This window comes from Harmonia axyridis, chromosome 1 (genome assembly GCF_914767665.1).
Source record: "Harmonia axyridis chromosome 1, icHarAxyr1.1, whole genome shotgun sequence".
In the NCBI taxonomy this organism is placed as follows: domain Eukaryota; kingdom Metazoa; phylum Arthropoda; class Insecta; order Coleoptera; family Coccinellidae; genus Harmonia; species Harmonia axyridis.
The window spans coordinates 76,533,081-76,550,600 of record NC_059501.1 but is presented as its reverse complement, the minus strand read 5'-3'; the positions used below and the strand labels follow the sequence as shown (position 1 = coordinate 76,550,600).

The window sequence follows — 17,520 nt, the reverse complement described above, 5'->3', positions numbered from 1 at the left end:
GCATGTGCCACTTACCTAAAATTAAATGTTTATTCTATTGGTTGAGTGAAACTAAATAGACTATATGAAAGAAAATGACTATTTCATTCTTTCCCTCCAAACTAAGAGATACACTTGAAATAATTCCATATGCTGTTGGTTTTTGATTGACCGAAAGATTCAATAGAGAGCAAACTTTTTATCAAAAATAAATAGAACAATTTCAATCTTCACAGAACAGGTGCTAGGGGGACAACTAGAATAGGTTTCTGATTGGTTAAAATTACTGATGACAACTTCAATTCAATATAACTTGACCAATAGACTATGTGTAATGTTATATGTATGTCCCCACAGCATCTATAATATCGGACCGAGTGCTGCAACTACACTTGCGGTTCAAAACTTATGAAACAGCCCCTGTACCTAAAAAATCAAATTACCTCAAAATGAAGAATATTTTCCAAAAGATTTATTGGTTTTCATCTAATCCTAACTTTTAAAACAAATATTTGAATATCTCAATACTTCATGAAAATTTATTAGTAGTGACAGTAGTTCTTTTCGCCAATTCGCAATTAATCCATCCTCCTCAGCGATCGCTAACAACAAATGTCAGTTTGCTTTTACCGATTTCTAGTTCTATTTTTGAATGAAAAGTTTATTTTGAAAAGAATAAAACAGGAATTAAATACTTTGAAATGAGTGACGAGTTGGAAAATGCACAGGAACAGGATGGAAATGCTACAAATGTTTTGCGTAGAAGAATATTAAAAAAGGCACAAGACAGTATTGATCAAGGTAGAGGTCCTTTTGGTGGAAATAATTTTATGTTATAAATTTATTAATTATAGTGTCTACACTAATAAAGGAGAAAATTCCCTGTGCCGGTCATTATTTAACACCTAAAAGACTTTGGCTTAAAAGAATCTCCACACCTAACTGTGATGTTGTTATTGTTTTCCCACAAGGCACTCAGGATTCTATATTGTTATGGTTGTTATCTAGGTTGAGGCAATCAACTGGGCTTACTATTCATGTTAGGCATCATGCTTCCACCCAAAGTAGTGCTTTTTATGTTACTGCCCCATCTTCAATGTGAGTTATGATGATAAATGAGATTCTTCACAGGTTATTTGAGAAAAAAGCTGAATGTCTATTCAATTTATGTGAATCTATTGATATCTATGTTTTATTTTAGCTTATTAAATGCAGCAGAAGAATATCATCTTCCCAAATCTCTAAAAGCAATTAAAGGTGGCGGCGTCAAGGAATTTTATGTGCAAGATTTTCAGAGCTATGAAGGATCAGAAGATGAAAAAAACTTCTTCACATCTGAAGAAAGACAATGGCTAATACTCCGTCTATTGGAAAGTATAAGAGCAAAATCAAGTGATTCATCAGCAATACCAGATCTTCCTCTTCTAAAAGGACAACCAATAAGTAAGTTAATCATTGAAATTTTGTAATCTTTCTTTTTCATTAAAATTATTTTTAGTTCCCAAATGTTTGATATCAGGAATTATACATAAAGTATTTCCCCTTCATGACCATAGAATGCTAGAGAAACTCCAGAAATCCTGGGTTAGAGATGTTTTTTCTAAGCAACCATTAGATGAAATCACCGAGTATTTTGGTGTTAAAATTGGAATGTATTTTGCATGGCTTGGGCATTATACAACTGCACTCAGCATACCAGCTATTGTAGGAATGTTGTTTTCGGTAAGTATTTATAATGTTGAAATATCATTGCTTGAATAACTTACTTTTAAGCTGTGTTGTACTGGAAAATACCAAGCAGTAGAAGATATCGGTTATGTATTATTTTCCATCTTCAATGTCATATGGGTAACTACATATCTTCAAGCTTGGAAAAGGTATTCTGCGGAACTTGCATTCAGGTGGGGGACATTAGATCAAAGGGATGATTTATTGGCAGATCCAAGGCCTCTATATAGGGTAAGAGGAATTATAATAAAGAATAACTTCAAACAATAATTCAGTTGGTGGGTTTCCTTAAACTTTCATTATGATGATAATGTTCACCTTCAATTTTATTTTTGCTTCGATTTTGGGTAGATGTACTCAACCAATTTTCAATAGAATTTACATTAATTACAGGGTGCATTGGAGCCTAGTCCTGTAACTGGAAGATTAGAAGCCTGCCATCCATCTTGGAAAAGGCATGCTTTTCGTTATTGTGTAACTGTTCCCGTCATTATTTTATGGCTGGTGACAGTATTTATAGTTATGATTGTTTCTTTGCAAATACAGGTATTCTGACTGAAATTATCCCATGTGTATATTATTATTTAGAGTTTATTCTTATTTTTCAGGATTGGTGGGATAACTTTTTGAGGGCAAGATATTTTCCAATGTGGTTAGGCTATCTACCAAAAATAATGTTAGCTGTTGTTATATCACTTATGGATGAAGCTTACTTTAAAGTTGCAATTTGGTTGAATGATAAAGGTAATTTCGATTTCTTTGCATATTGATTACAATAGTTTCAAATTTTCACTTAGTGGTAATTAATACATTGAATTTTTTGAATTTGGAATATAATCTACATGCAATATTGGATATGTATTACCACATTAATGTTGCATCTAAAAAAATTGCTTGTGGATTATTAGTAGTCTTGTAGAAAGTCTTCTCTTGTTGAACTCTCTTAGTTTCTCTTATCAAACACCTATGGAAAGATGATCATTTATCAATCATTCTCTTCATATTCTTAAAATGCTTTATATTTAGACCTCAATAATAACATACCTTTAAAAATATTTGTAGCTAGTGAGTAACTCTGAAATATCTAGTAATGTAGTTGAATTGAAAAACTCAAAAGTCACTTTGCAAACTAAACAAAAAAAGTACTGCAAATTTGACATGATTTCGGGAAATTCATATTTTTTCAATTGGATTCCTTGGTTTTTAAATTTAATGGATCGAAATATCAACGGGATAAATATTGTAAACCAGTTACATTGTTTTCATAACGTTCAACTCATTGAAACATCTCATTATTTTTTACTTTATTTTATCAATTAATTATTTGTGAATGAATTCATGATATAAGAGTCTTAAAGGTGTACAGTGCATCCCATTTTGGGTGAGACAGCCAGGTTTCTCGCTTGTTATTTAAGATAGAGCCTTGCGGTTTTCACGTTCCTGTCCTACTTTTTCGTGAAACTCAAGTTGGTCTAATCAGATTTTGCATAACTGTTTCCGTCCAAAAGATACAGGGTGATTTTGGAAATTGATACTTTTCGGACCCCTCCTTTATCTCCGAAATTATTAGAAATAATGCTGAGCTGAAAACTACGTCTGAATCAGAATTTTGCGTAGAATCCAGTGGCGTACTCAATATTTTTTTTCGGGGTATGGTTTTGAAGATTCAACACAAACTTATATTTTTTTTAATGGAACACCATGTATATCATTACTTCGTTGAATTCGTTATTTTTTTCCCTTCAAAATGATATATGATACTATGTAGGTAGGACGTTCAGAAATGTTAAAAAAACACTAAAACATCAAATAATGATGATTTTTTGTTAATGGGAAATGGATTTCCCATAGAAAAGAAGAATCAATAATAATAACAATAATTTATAGCGATGACAGCTAGATCAGATTGGTTTTTTCCCTCCAATGCCTACTTGATAAAACAATGCTCCCAAATGCATAGTAGCCATAATAACAACAAGGATGTTTGTGTCATCAATGACCTACTACTTTTAAAAATCGAAAGTATTAATCCTCTTATTGAAACATAGAAAATTCATGGCCCATTTACAAAAAATCATCATTATTTGATGTTTTAGTGTTTTTTTAACATTTCTGAACATCCTACCTACATAGTATCATATATCATTTTGAAGGGAAAAAAATAACGAATTCAACGAAGTAATGAGATATAGGGTGTTCCATTAAAAAAAATATAGGTTTGTGTTGAATCTTCAAAACCATACCCCGAAAAAAAAAATTGAGTACGCCACTGGATTCTACGCAGAATTCTGATTCAGTCGTAGTTTTCAGCTCAGCATTATTTCTAATAATTTCGGAGATAAAGGAGGGGTCCGAAAAGTATCAATTTCCAAAATCACCCTGTATCTTTTGGACGGAAACAGTTATGCAAAATCTGATTAGACCAACTTGAGTTTCACGAAAAAGTAGGACAGGAACGTGAAAACCGCAAGGCTCTATCTTAAATAACAAGCGAGAAACCTGGCAGTCTCACCCAAAATGGGATGCACTGTACAGGGTGGGCAAATAAGCGAGGTAAGCGGCTATATCTCAGGAACCACTCATCGTAGAGACTTGCGGTAAAAAATTTTACCACTAAAGTAAACAAAAGAAAACACTGGAAATTATTTTGAAGTTCATACCTCTACCGCTAGGGGGCGTAATAGCTATCGTCGAGTAGAAAAATGCATTTTATCTACTCCTATTGAATTATAAACTCATTATTCAACTGCTTTTGAGCAATTAATAGTATCTATTAACAAACAGCGTGATTTATAATAACTCACTGCTATAACTCACTATTATAAATCGGAAAATATGGATCTGTGCTTCTATACTTCTCTGCTTCTATTCGATTGGCCGAAAGGGAACATTCCATTATTGTTATTGAGGGGAGGAATGTCCGAGGGAATGTCACTTTTGACGTTTTCAAATTAAGTTGATATCTAATTATTGTGAATGTTTTACTGAAAACGATTAATTCAGATAGTGAAGATGAAATATTATAAAGGTATACATTTCCAAAAGACAAACAGCTAATGTTACCATACAGAATTAATTGCCCGAAAAAATATAAAGGAGTTTGAAAAAATTTTCAAGATTGGTATAGCAGTAAGATCATTAAGTCATCGTTTACAGGGAATATTTTTTGGTATATTTTAATGCATTTTTATAGGCAATAATTCAGGTTTTTCAATAAATTTCTATGTCTGTACTCTGTACTGGATTCGAGCTAGCCGAAGCTAGTTCGATTGTGATTGGTAGCACTAAGTTTCCATCTCTCTTGTTCGGGATCGAGCACATTATGTTTATTTCCCGTTCCTTCTGTCTTTATTCTAAGTCTGTATTTTTTCTTAGTATTTATTGATATAGTCGTAGATAAAGTATAGTATTCAACTTGCGGTAATGGTCATAACTCACTTGATGAATTACAGCACTCGCCTGCGGCTCGTGCTGCAAACATCATCTGCGTGAGTTATGACTTACATTACCGCTCGTTGAATAATATACTATTACTCGAAAAATTTTCATATTAAGTTGGAAAAAAAATATCATCACTGTAAACCTTGAAAAATTCTCTATCTGTTTGAATTGTCACTTTCGATTTTGCGACATCGAATGTGGGTGGGGGAAAGATAGAAATCTGACTGATTGAAATGTCTGTAACTTCAGTTTGGCTCAACATTTTTGAGCAAATTAGATCTTATTTGAGAGACAACATCTTGTTGATTAAGGAAAAAATATACTCATGATGAATTTGATTCAGCTGCTTCCGATAGGGAGCTCTAAGTCAGAAGTTCATTGTTTTGTTCATTTTTCTCTGAAATTTCAAATGTAATGATAGGATTTGCTTAACAGAAACAAAAATTTCATTGAATTCGCATGAAAAATCCTGAAGGTAGCAAAGCGATAATTTCAGGCGTTCTGAAGTTATGGCCGAAAGAAGATATTCTTCAACTAATGCACTGCGAAAAACCAAATTGAGTCTTCAAGTTCTAACAGAAACAGAAATCCCATCAAATTTGTATGAAAAAACCAACAGGTCGCAAAGCGATAGCTTCAGGGGTTCTGGAGTTATGGACGAAAAAAGATATTCTTCAACTGATGCACTGAAAAACTAAATTGTGTCTTCTTTCGGCCATAACTATAGAACGCCTGAAGCTATCGCTTTGCGACCTTTTGGTTTTTTCATACAAATTTGATGGGATTTCTGTTTCTGTTAGAACTTGAAGACTCAATTTGGTTTTTCGCAGTGCATCAGTTGAAGAATATCTTTTTTCGGCCATAACTTCAGAACGCCTGAAATTATCGCTTTGCGACCTTCAGGTTTTTTCATGAAAATTCAATGAAATTTTTGTTTCTGTTAAGAAAATCCTTTCATTATATTTGAAATTTCAGAGAAAAATGAACAAAACAATGAATTTCTGACTTAGCGCTCCCTATCGGAAGCAGCTGAATCAAATTCATCATGAGTATATTTTTTCCTTGATCAACAAGAGGTTGTCCCTCAAATAAGATCTAATTTGTTCAAAAATTTTGAGCCAAACTGAAGTTGCAGACATTTCAATCAGTCAGATTTCTATCTTTCCCTCACCCTCATTCGATGTCGCAAAATCGAAAGTGACAATTCAAACAGATAGAGAATTTTCCAAGGTTTACAGTGATGATATTTTTTTTCCAACTTAATATGAAAATTTTTCGAGTAAAATGCATTTTTCTACTCGACGATAGCTATTACGCCCCCTAGCGGTGGAGGTATGAACTTCAAAACAATTTCCAGTGTTTTCTTTTGTTTACTTTAGTCGTAAAATTTTTTACCGCAAGTCTCTACGATGAGTGGATCCTGAGATATAGCCGCTTACCTCGCTTATTTGCCCACCCTGTACATCAAATTCAATCATAGAGGCCTCTCATCAAATTAAACAATGTTGCCGCGTTTTTTTTTGTTTAATCAAAGTCATACCCTTTTCCCTTTCTGACGAAGGGCGTTCAAAATAAGATTTTTTTCACAACTGCTTCAGAATTAATAATCTTAAATTAGAATTTTATCACAAAAAGTTAGCTTCTATCACTTGATGTAGAATGATAAAACCTTGTTTTGTATGCATTTCGACTGTATTTCATTACTTTAATTGATATGAAATGATTTTTTTTCAAGTACCCCTACTAATATAGTGAATAGAATACTATGTGTGATCCAAATCGATGTAAGCATTTATTAGAAACGACATTTTATTTTGGAATAGTTTCTGTTACTGTTGCTCAATGGAAATTAGTATATTCGTCATCGTTTTACTTTGAGGCAAACAATTATAATGTAATGTGATCACAGCCATTTGAGCATGAGCATCTCCTCTTAGTTTATAATAATATGTGATCTACTGCAAATTCAACCTCAGTATTGGCGGAACTGGCAAGGCTGATTCAAATAAATAATATAATTCATAGAATTTGAGAAACCATTAAATGCTTATAACTTTTTACCTGAGCCAAAGCTGGAAAATTGGTAAATCAAAAAAGTGTTTTTTTTATTTGATGAGAGAAATGTATAGTTAAATTTGATGTTCACCTCTAAGACTCACCCTGAATAAGATAAATAAAGTTCCATTTTTGGTCGAAGAATTATGTTGAATACCCTGAAATAAATTAATCAATTTTTAAGATCATAGAACCCACAGAAATTACTGTTACTGGGACAAGAAAAAAGGTTTTTCTCATTTTGAAAGTCAGACATTCCATCTCACCATTAGAAAATTCGCAATAGTGGTTAGAAAAGTTGAGATAGGATAGTCTTTCTAACTTGTATTATTTTTGAAATGCTGCCAGAAAACTACAGGCTTGAGACCAAGTATGAGAATCATCTAATCGGCAAAGTGGCCTTGGTTCGTACTAATCAACTCGACCTGGTTCAGTAAGGCAACATTAGTAAACAAAAAATAATTCTTCTTCTATTCACTTTTCAAATTTCTGATAGTCACATTTTTTCTCTTCATGCTTTGTTTCCTGTACTGAACTTGGTCAACTTAATCCCTGGTTCTATGAATTGCTTGTTGCATGACCTTGCTTCATTTCTATATTAGGTAATGAAGGACATGGCACTAGAGTAGAAGAAAATGTAAAGTATACAGGGTGATTCAAATATTAGTAGACAAACTTCAACAATGGATTATTAATGCAATTTGGAGAAAAAATACAATTGTTTCACTTACAAACATAGTAGAAGTATTTTTTAGGGAGATAAGACCAAAAATAACATAGTGTGGAGGGCTAATTTTCTAGGATCAAAGGACGTGAAAGCACAGTGTCTCCTATTGCCAGAGTATTTTTCTAAAAATAATCATCTAAAGTATGTCCACTATACAAGATGATCCTAAATTGGAAGTACAAAGCTAAATATTTCCTTGGATAATTTTAAGAAATAAAAGTCCTATAAACACAAGTTGGCAAATGCAAACGGGATACAGGGTGTTTCTTGTAGTCCTACCTTCTTGTGATGATTATACCAGTTTATCGAATCTTCATTAATCTTCACTACCGATTGGGTAAATATAAGTACCGAAACTGATAATTAATTAGCTTACTAACTAGATCTTCATAATGATTTTGAGTTTCCTGATGATTACTAGAGAATTGTTTGAATTTTTTTTCTCGGTAGCAGATACGACAAAACTACAAGAAATGAAAAATGTAATGCTGGACCAAAGTTACTTTTTACATTCATCTACCAGTAATCCACCAAGAAAAGTTCTGGACGAAAAAATATCACCCTGTAGATTTGCATTCCAAATTAGCATATCACATGACGAAAACTTTAAATTGGAATATCTATACCAAATTTAAGTTAAATATCTTGTGAATGGAAGGTGCTGTGAAAAAAAAAACTTCAACGCCCTCTATCTTGAAAACAAAGCGTTTGCAGACCCATGTTTATAGGACTTTTTTTTCTTGAAATGATCAGAGAAATCTGTCATTTTCGTTTGTACCGCCAATTTAGGAACACCCTGTTCCTTGACTCTCCTTGTAGATTTTTATTTTCATATTCTGTAGTATATTCAGTAAAATATACACAATTGAGAAAAATGCAAATTTTAAGGTCTCTAATAAATCCTTATAGATAATAAATCTTTAATAGATATATCAAAAATGGGAATCAATGTGCAATGATTTAATTTTCGTGTTTTTCTCAATAATTTGTTGGATTTATTTGAATAAATTGTTCAAAAATAGGAGTTTAAGTGTTTTGTGGATATGGCATCCTGTGAAAATTTTTACATTTCGCACTTATAGCATACGCTTATTAAATTTTTTTAGAAGTCTTAGGGTGTGGATAAACCATTTCAATGATAATTAATTTCAGTTCCAGTTTGTGAATTCTTTTCTCTCACTGTTCTATATTGCATTCTACCTTCAAGATCAAGACCGCTTGAAACAGGTAAGATAGGGCTAATAGTCTTAATAATATAACCAGAAAAATTACATATTTTGTATTCCAATACAGATTTAAGTGTTTAATTGTTTTGAGTAACAAGTCTTATTGCTTTGTTTGTGATAATTCAGCGAAATGTTGAGTAAGTTATGTAGGGAACTTCTCAATTTAAATTTGTCATTGTATTCCTATAGATATTTGAGGAAGAACATTTCATGCATCCTAATGGTTTTGTTTTCTAGCAACTTGCTGCTCTACTCATATCAAGACAAGTACTGGGGAATTTGAAAGAATCTGCTTTACCTTACTTCTTAGAGCATTTACGCTTAGCTAGAATGAGTTTTGATCTGTGGGGTGCACTAAGTCCAGTTGGAAATAAGTCTCCTCCGGGTTCAGAAGAAACAAATAGTCAGACTCCCGAAAATGCTAGTTCAACAAGTGAAAAGACAAGCAGACCACAATCGGCTGAAAGAAGGAGTATAAGTCAGGCTGAATTGGAAAGTTCTCTATACAAGGTAATCAGTTGTTTTAAACATGCCATACTCGAAAAATTTGATAATATACAGGACATAAAAAAATAAAAAAGTTTCATGCAATTGGAAATATCTAGATGTTCGAAAAACTTATCATTTGTGCCTTTTGCAGTATGATGGAACGTTCGCCGATCACTTAGAAATGACAATACAATTGGGATATGTGATCTTGTTCTCCTCTGCTTTTCCCTCTGCAGCCATGTGTGCGATGTTTAACAATCTTTTAGAAATAAGAACTGATGCTTTCAAACTAGGCTATGTCTGTCAAAGGCCATTTGGTCAGAGAGTGCCCAATATAGGTACTTGGCAAGTAAGTTAATTTCAATATACATAAGAATATATGTATGAAGAGATTATAAAATCATTTTGTTTTTCAGAATTGTATGGAATATATCAGTATTGTTGCTGTTCTTGTCAATTGTGCTCTCATAGGTTTATCAGGTCAAGTACATCGAATGTTTCCAGAAATGTCTGCCACACAAACGATTCTACTAATTGTAGCTTTAGAGGTTAGTGTAACGACACCATTTAATTAAAGTTTGTAGTATAAACATTACAACTGTTCATATTTTTGGAAAATTGTTTTATTGGAGTACAGCAAATCAAGGAAGGTGGCTGAGATTGCCATATTTTCTATCGTAAAGGAAAGCAGCCTGTTCACTTCAAGGATCGTATTTTCATCGAAGAGTTTGTATATCTGAGAATGACATTGAATCTTTGATTCTTTCTTGAAGCCTCATTCGCTATCATATTTGAGTTCAAGTGTGTAAACATGACGCTTTCTGTATAAATTTATATTTCATTCATATAGCTTTTTATTGGAGGTTTTTTGTCCTCTTCAAGTTTGAAAGTATCAATTTTGCCGAAAAGAACTTGAAACTAAAAATTCCATCGATAAGATCTACTATCCCTAATATCCGTGATATTGATATAAAAATATGGTATTTTATTTATTTCTTTTGTTTGCATTTCTAGCCTAGTACAATATAACCTTCACTTCTGACATCGAATTCTATGACTCCAGTTTTCATAGGCTGGGTCAAGATTAGAAAGTAAACCTAACCTAACCTATTTTAGAATGTCCGGTGCAGACTACAGAGATCCATCGTTCACATATTCACGTCCTATAAGAAGTAAAAGTCAAAAACTCTTTTTCACAAGAATTCGCTGAAGTGGATGTTACTTTTAATGAATGGTTTTAATTCCATATCAATTTTTTAATACCAAAATGCTTTCTCAGCAGAGCACAGAAAAGCTTTTATCAGCCGCTTCCTGGATTGCTGCTTCAAGCTGTTTATCCACTTTGCTTTCCATTATACCACCGTACATTATAGAGAGGATTTTATGAATAATAAATCTCACATCATAATCAGTATAACATCCTATATTTATCGAGGGAATTCCTTTTTTTTATGCAGCTTGACAAATTATTGATTAAAAAATCGTTCTATTGAAACTATTCTAATGTTATGATTTTTCACAGCATATCATGTTAGTTATAAGATTCATTATAACATGCGCAATACCAGATATTCCTGGTTGGTTGGCTACTGAAATGGCAAAAATTGAGTGGGCTAGAAGGGAAGCAAGTCGATCAACGAACACTACTTCTTCAACTCCGGAGGATCAAAACTATCAAACTATAGGAAGGTGAGAAAAAATTAACCTATGCAGACGATAAATGTAAAACGAAAAACTTTGCCAATAAGTGTGGCACTAGACCAAAAATAATTTCTGTATTTCAAAATGGGTTACAATTTATATACTATAAGGTGTGTGAATAAGTCTTTCCCGTTTTTTTTCAAATTTTGAGCCTTTATTGTGAAAAAATGGTTACAAATGAATTATTGAAAGTATTGGCCATCGCTAGCTACAACTTTTCCCCATCTTTCTGGCAACATACGAATCCCGTTGCGAAAAAATTCGACCGGTTTGGCCTCTATCCAGTCATCCACCCATTTTTTGCTTCCTCGTAGGAATGGAAGTGCTGGTCAGCCAGGCCATGCGTCATCGATCTGAAGAGATGGTAATCAGACGAAGCAATGTCTGGACTATACGGCGGGTGGGGTAGGACTTCCCATTTGAGCGTTTCTAAGTATGTTTTCACCGGCTGTGCAACATGTGGGCGAGCATTGTCATGTTGCAAAATAACTTTGTCGTGCCTGTCGGAGTATTGTGGTCGTTTTTCTCGCAGTGCGCGGCTCAAACGTATCAATTGTCGTCGATAGACCTCGCCTGTGATCCTTTCATTCGGTTTCAGAAGCTCATAGTAAACCACACCTAGCTGGTCCCACCATATACAGAGCATGAGCTTGGCGCCATGAATATTTGGCTTGGCCGTCGATGATGATGCATGGCCGGGTAGTCCCCATGATTTTCTTCGCTTCGGATTATCGTAACGGATCCACTTTTCATCGCCAGTCACGATACGATGCAGAAAACCCTTTCTTTTATGTCGCTGAAGCAGCTGTTCGCAAGTGAAAAAACGCCGTTCGACGTCTCTCAGCTTCAGTTCGTACGGCACCCAATTTCCTTGCTTTTGGATCATTCCCATGGCTTTCAAACGCTTGGAAATGGTTGTTCGGTCAACTCCCAATGCTTCAGCAAGTTCTTCTTGCGTTTGACACGAATCTTCATCAAGCAAAGTCGCCAATTCTTGATCTTCAAAGATTTGCGGCCGCCCGGAACGCCCCTTGTCTTCCACGTCGAAATCGCCACTTTTGAAGCGTCGAAACCATCCGCGAACACTTGAATCATCGACACAACCTTCTCCATAAGCTTCCTGAAGCAACCGATGCGCCTCGGCAGCAGATTTCTTCATATTGAACCAATAAAGTGAAACTTCCCGCAAATGACGTCGACTCGGCTCAAATTTCGACATTTTCACGATCTCAAAAATTTATGATGCGAAAAAATTTCAACTAATGTGTTAGTGTGGAATTGTTGACAGATGAATAAGCTTTGATTATGACATATGTAACCATTAAATACTCGCACAGTATTGGTAGCGCCATCTCTTACAAAAAACGGGAAAGACTTATTCACACACCTGATACTTTTTCATTTTATATGATTATTTCAGATTTTCCGTATCACCTAGTCATAGCCTGGTGACCTCTGAGAATAAAGTGCTTGATAAAAAAGTTGTATCAGTAGGTTCTAAGGAAGGCATTAAATCATTAGCCACTTCGCCTATAGGGTCAAGTACGTCGTCTTCTTCCAATGCGTCAACGCACAAACACATCAATATAGCACCAGGAACAATTCAAGAGATACCACCCTTTAGACCTAGGAAGTCTAAGGAGTGGCAACCACCAGAAGTGAGATTTCCCCAAATAAAATCTTTGCAGATATTGAGTGTTTGATTTCAGAGTGAGGGATCGTACCATTTAACCATTGGTCCAAGTGGAGGTGTCGAATGGGCCAAAAGGTTGAAAGAAGCTGACTTGCATCGAAGTACAGACTGTATTACACCTAAGGTATTCAAAAACTTTAATACGCCTGGCATATATTTTTTGTTATTATTGCAACAAGATGAATGATCATTTTTCTACATCATCATTGAAAAAGTTTTATCTTGAACAGGATTCTTCCAGTTCCGATTCTGATTTATTGAAGAACAATCCAATATGGCCCCCTAGACCTAGGTCCCCAAATAAGGATCCGCCTATGCTTTCGCCACAAGCCAGACCTCTGCCTGCAGATCCATCTCTTAGTGACAGTGCCCGCAGTATCTCCAGTCAAGAAGCTGATGATGCTGCACGAGGTAAATTATTTCAACTTTATTAGAACGAAGTGATAAAGAAATCCTCATTGTGTTATCTACAATAATAAACCTCCAGAACATTCTTATCTGGCGGTGTCTGTCAAAATTTGTGCTATACATTCTTGTGCAGTTTTACTGAGCATAATACTTGATATAATCTTTATTTAGCTGCTGAAGAGGCCGCTTCGAAAAAAACAAGAGTAAAGCAGAGTCTCATGAAGAGAGCTAGATCTGTTGCCATATTTTCTTTGAAGTTGAAGGAGCGTCGCGCACGAGAGGCTTTAGAGAAGGCTAATAAATCTGTTACACCTGTAGCATCCCCATTACCCCCTCCACAATGTGGTGGAGGAGAACTGTCATGTATACCTATTGAAAAGGTATGTCTCCAACATTCTATTTTATTCAATATGAAATGTTATTACAAGTTTCATTTTTCTATATTTTTTCCATTAATAAAACTAGAAGAATAAAATACTGTCAGCTGAATTCACAGAATAGCTGCCGGGGGGACATGCGAGGCTTTACATGACTGGAATAGGCTTCTAATTGGTCACAACTACTTCAAAGTAGATTAAACTGTCAAATGGACTGTTCATATGTTTTATTTGTTACATGTCCCCCCACCATCAGACCATATAGTACTGACAGTTGACACTAATATGTCAGTAGATTCAACAAATAAAAAAAATGCGCGCGAGAACTTCTGAATATCAATGTTTTTTAAATTTTTTCAATAATGGAAGTATTTAAAAGAAATTTTAGTTATCTTTTCAATTTCAGCTCATTCAATTAGAAGACATAAAGAATAACCAGAGGCCTAACACAAGTGGTACCTTGTAGTACAGTCGTCAATTGTCAGTTGTTTTAGTGAAGAGTAATAAATATTGAGAATAATAACTTTTAATTTTTTATTGTAAAATGACATATAGCTGGGGGCTGCATTACGTTTGTTGCTTTTTTATAGTTTTTGTCGAATAAAGGATGTGGAATATTGTACTTGGCTTTCTTTTGTTTCGATAATTCAAAGAATAACTTATTTCTGTTACATGTTATGACTAAGAATAAGTCCTGAAGAAGCAGATCGCTTGAGAGAATCTGCTATACTTTTCTCTTCTTCTTCGGTCAAATTATTCAGTGGTTTTCTTACTTTTCCAAGTTTTAAAGGCATTATCAAGCTCATAGCATATTTCATTGTTGCAACCCAACTTCCTATATAGGAAAAAAGATATTACATAGATCGAAAATAATATTTTTTTAGTACTTGCCATGTTTTTTTATTCCTTCAATGAGAGTATTCAATTGTTCCTGTAGAATCCTAGCTTCCTTAACATTCGATTGACCTATAGCCTTCAATATTTCAATACTGATTCCCGGAAAGATATTGAATGTTGTTCCTATTGCTGAATCCAAACCAAGCGCAAAGGCTCCAGCCAGAACCTAGAATTTGAAACGTTTTAATTGGATACTACTTCAAAATTCCTAGTTATAACTCAATCATTTTAAAATTAAAACCCAGAATTCTAAAAAGAATTTTTATGAATCTTGAAGGGACATCCAAAATAAAAAGTTGATTGTTATATTTTGAACTAAATCATCCATGATCTCAGGCTCTGATATTTTGACTTATATCTTGCCGGATTATCAAAACTTCAAGTTATAAGTCGAAATTTTTATTTTGGATTTCCCTTCCAGGACTTCATAGGATACATACACTGTCAGCTCCAACGAAAATAGCATATTTCTCATTTGCTTGAAGCGCCAATATGGCTTCATCTAACTGTGTAGATGTAAACTTTAAACCGCAAAAGCTAGGCACTTTTCCTTTTATTTCCTTAACTAAGTCGACCATATTTACTGAAAAGGGTTTTGATAAATAAAATATAAAAAATTTTCTTTCAAATCAACTCACTGGTAACATTAGAAAAGCTCGGAATGTGATAATATAAAAGTGGTGTGTTTGGCGCTGCCTTGCCTATTTCTTTCAGGTAATCTATCAATTCTGTTGTTGTGGTTGGTTTGAAATATAATTCTGGCAAGCATAAAATGGAATCCACACCAATTTGTTCTGCATGTCTTGCCTGAAATTAAGAATTGAAAATTCCTTCCGATTTAATAAAGACAGCCTTTCACCAATTCCAAGACATCAGGTAGAGGTGCCCCACCAACTTGAACCATGAGATGTTGTTTAGTGGTGTTAACCGTTTCTTTCCACTTCACAGCTAATTGTTTTCTCTCTTCTTTCGATAATGAAGGACCTTCTCCTGTTGTTCCATTTACTGAAATGAAACCCAATAATGATAAAGTCAGAATTATTGTGATGAGAGTGTTTATACTCACCTAGTATAGCACGAATACCAAAAGTCTTGAGTAAATTGGCATACTCTGGAATTATTTCTACATTGAGGGTCCTAAAATATATTTAATTTCATGTATGAATAACATACTTGACTTACATAGATAAAATTAGAACCAGGGAAATTTTTCATTCAATTTTAAATGTGCTAGGACTGTGACAAGAAAATTTAGCATAGTCCGTAATGAAGTTATGAAACAGAGAATGTTTTTAATTCCTTAGATTTCTTGTTTGGAGGTTTTTCTCTAGGTTGTTCCTTCTAAACCAATATGTGTAAGTTCATTAAGGTAATTAAAAAAAACATATAATCAAAAGATGAACTAAAATATTCAAGGTCAGCTAATTAGAATTTTAACAAGCAAAAAGTTACAGTACATATCATCCTTGAATGGAGTGAAAACCGGTGCCATTAGACCTCTGAAGGTGAAGTTCATCTGAAAAAAAATAACAGAGGTTTCTATTAATATCTAAACAATTTTTGGTTTTTATGAATTTGCATTAATGAATAGTGGAGTTATATTCAGGTGGACTTCAGCTGTGTCCTTTAAGAACTCAAGTTGGTATAAAATTTGTAAAAAAGATTTTTTTTGTTTAACTAAATTCTATCTATAGGTTGATCTTTTGGAGAACCTTTAATTGCTTTACTACAAAATTGACTAATTATTCGGTTTGCAATGCACATACTAGGTACCCTTTATTGGATTAAGAGCAATTGACAAAAAATGTGTTTTTTTTTCCTTTTTTCCAAATTGATTGATAAATATATAAATTGCTTCGTATTAATATGTATATTGATAACAAATCACCATTTGTACCATTTGATTGTTATAAAAATATTGAATAAAAAAAATATATATATTTTTCTGAACTTCATTTAGTAGAAGAACTTTGAAGATACAATAAAAATGTTCTTTTTCCTTGTTAGAGGTCAATGATAATTATTCATTTTGACCTTTAACATAACGAAAAAGATTGCGTAAAAAATACACAATTTTGTCTCGATGTAAGATGCCTGAAAATGCTATTTATAGACATATTAGAGAAAATTTTCTTTCTTCATTCAATGATATACCTAAACTATAATCTCGAGTACATATTTTTACATCAGACTGTATCTACTGAAAAGTAAATTTCAATTTTAGTTTGAGAGATAGCATATTACGATACTGAGTAGTTTTTGAAATATTTATCGAAGTAATTTATTTTTCAAAAATAATTTTTTAGTTTTTCTTCAATGTACGAAAGGCTACTTTGAGTATCAGATGTATCTGATTGGCTCCAAAAAGTCTCTACCGTAATAAATCTTTTACCTTCAATATGAATTTTTTGAGGAAGAAATTTATTTTCCAAAAATCAATATAACCTCTAATTCAGCTGTCAAAACACAACAGATTTTTCGATTCAGATATAGCTATTATTATTAACATTACCTTCAAGATTGTTAGATGCAAACACAATAAAATAATAACTGTTAACTCTTTGATGTCTTGTGTATTGAAGATAGCGTCTTTTTATCTTTTATATTTCTAAAGCTAAATACACACGCCAATACTTCTCCGTTCATTCAAACATATTGTTTGAACAGGAAAATCCTGGGGATTAAAAATATAATGAATACTAGAAGTTGATTTGGTTTATACCTTTTCATCGAGATAGGACTTTAATAAACAGAAATATTCACATTAATATGATTTAATTTATTATAAAAGTATAAAAC

At 33.5% G+C, this 17,520-nt stretch overlaps 2 protein-coding genes across 3 annotated transcripts; one reads left to right on the top strand and one right to left on the bottom strand.

Moving 5' to 3' along the window:
* The first annotated feature begins 542 nt into the window (after nucleotides 1–542).
* Nucleotides 543–14,444, top strand: LOC123688914 (anoctamin-8). Its single transcript, XM_045627667.1, is given in 18 exon segments — nucleotides 543–780; nucleotides 834–1,077; nucleotides 1,181–1,422; nucleotides 1,478–1,701; nucleotides 1,753–1,938; nucleotides 2,101–2,257; nucleotides 2,260–2,451; nucleotides 7,552–7,607; nucleotides 9,083–9,157; nucleotides 9,394–9,666; nucleotides 9,797–9,994; nucleotides 10,062–10,193; nucleotides 11,168–11,334; nucleotides 12,767–13,004; nucleotides 13,056–13,163; nucleotides 13,270–13,450; nucleotides 13,619–13,827; nucleotides 14,231–14,444. Coding segments are annotated over 18 exon segments (3,042 nt in total). The 5' UTR covers nucleotides 543–680; the 3' UTR covers nucleotides 14,291–14,444.
* Nucleotides 14,345–17,332, bottom strand: LOC123688919 (N-acetylneuraminate lyase-like). Of its 2 annotated transcripts, none has more exons than XM_045627672.1 (8): nucleotides 17,234–17,332; nucleotides 16,179–16,237; nucleotides 15,788–15,858; nucleotides 15,581–15,726; nucleotides 15,360–15,528; nucleotides 15,162–15,304; nucleotides 14,716–14,887; nucleotides 14,345–14,659 (listed from the first exon to the last, which is right to left on the bottom strand). In XM_045627672.1, the coding sequence occupies exons 2-8, from the start codon at nucleotides 16,235–16,237 to the stop codon at nucleotides 14,493–14,495; spliced, it is 927 nt and encodes a 308-aa protein (XP_045483628.1). In that variant the 5' UTR covers nucleotides 17,234–17,332; the 3' UTR covers nucleotides 14,345–14,492. The 2 variants fall into 2 exon arrangements, with proteins under 2 accessions (XP_045483628.1, XP_045483629.1); XM_045627673.1 differs by lacking the exon at nucleotides 17,234–17,332 and adding an exon at nucleotides 17,114–17,136.
* Nucleotides 17,333–17,520: the final 188 nt, after the last annotated feature.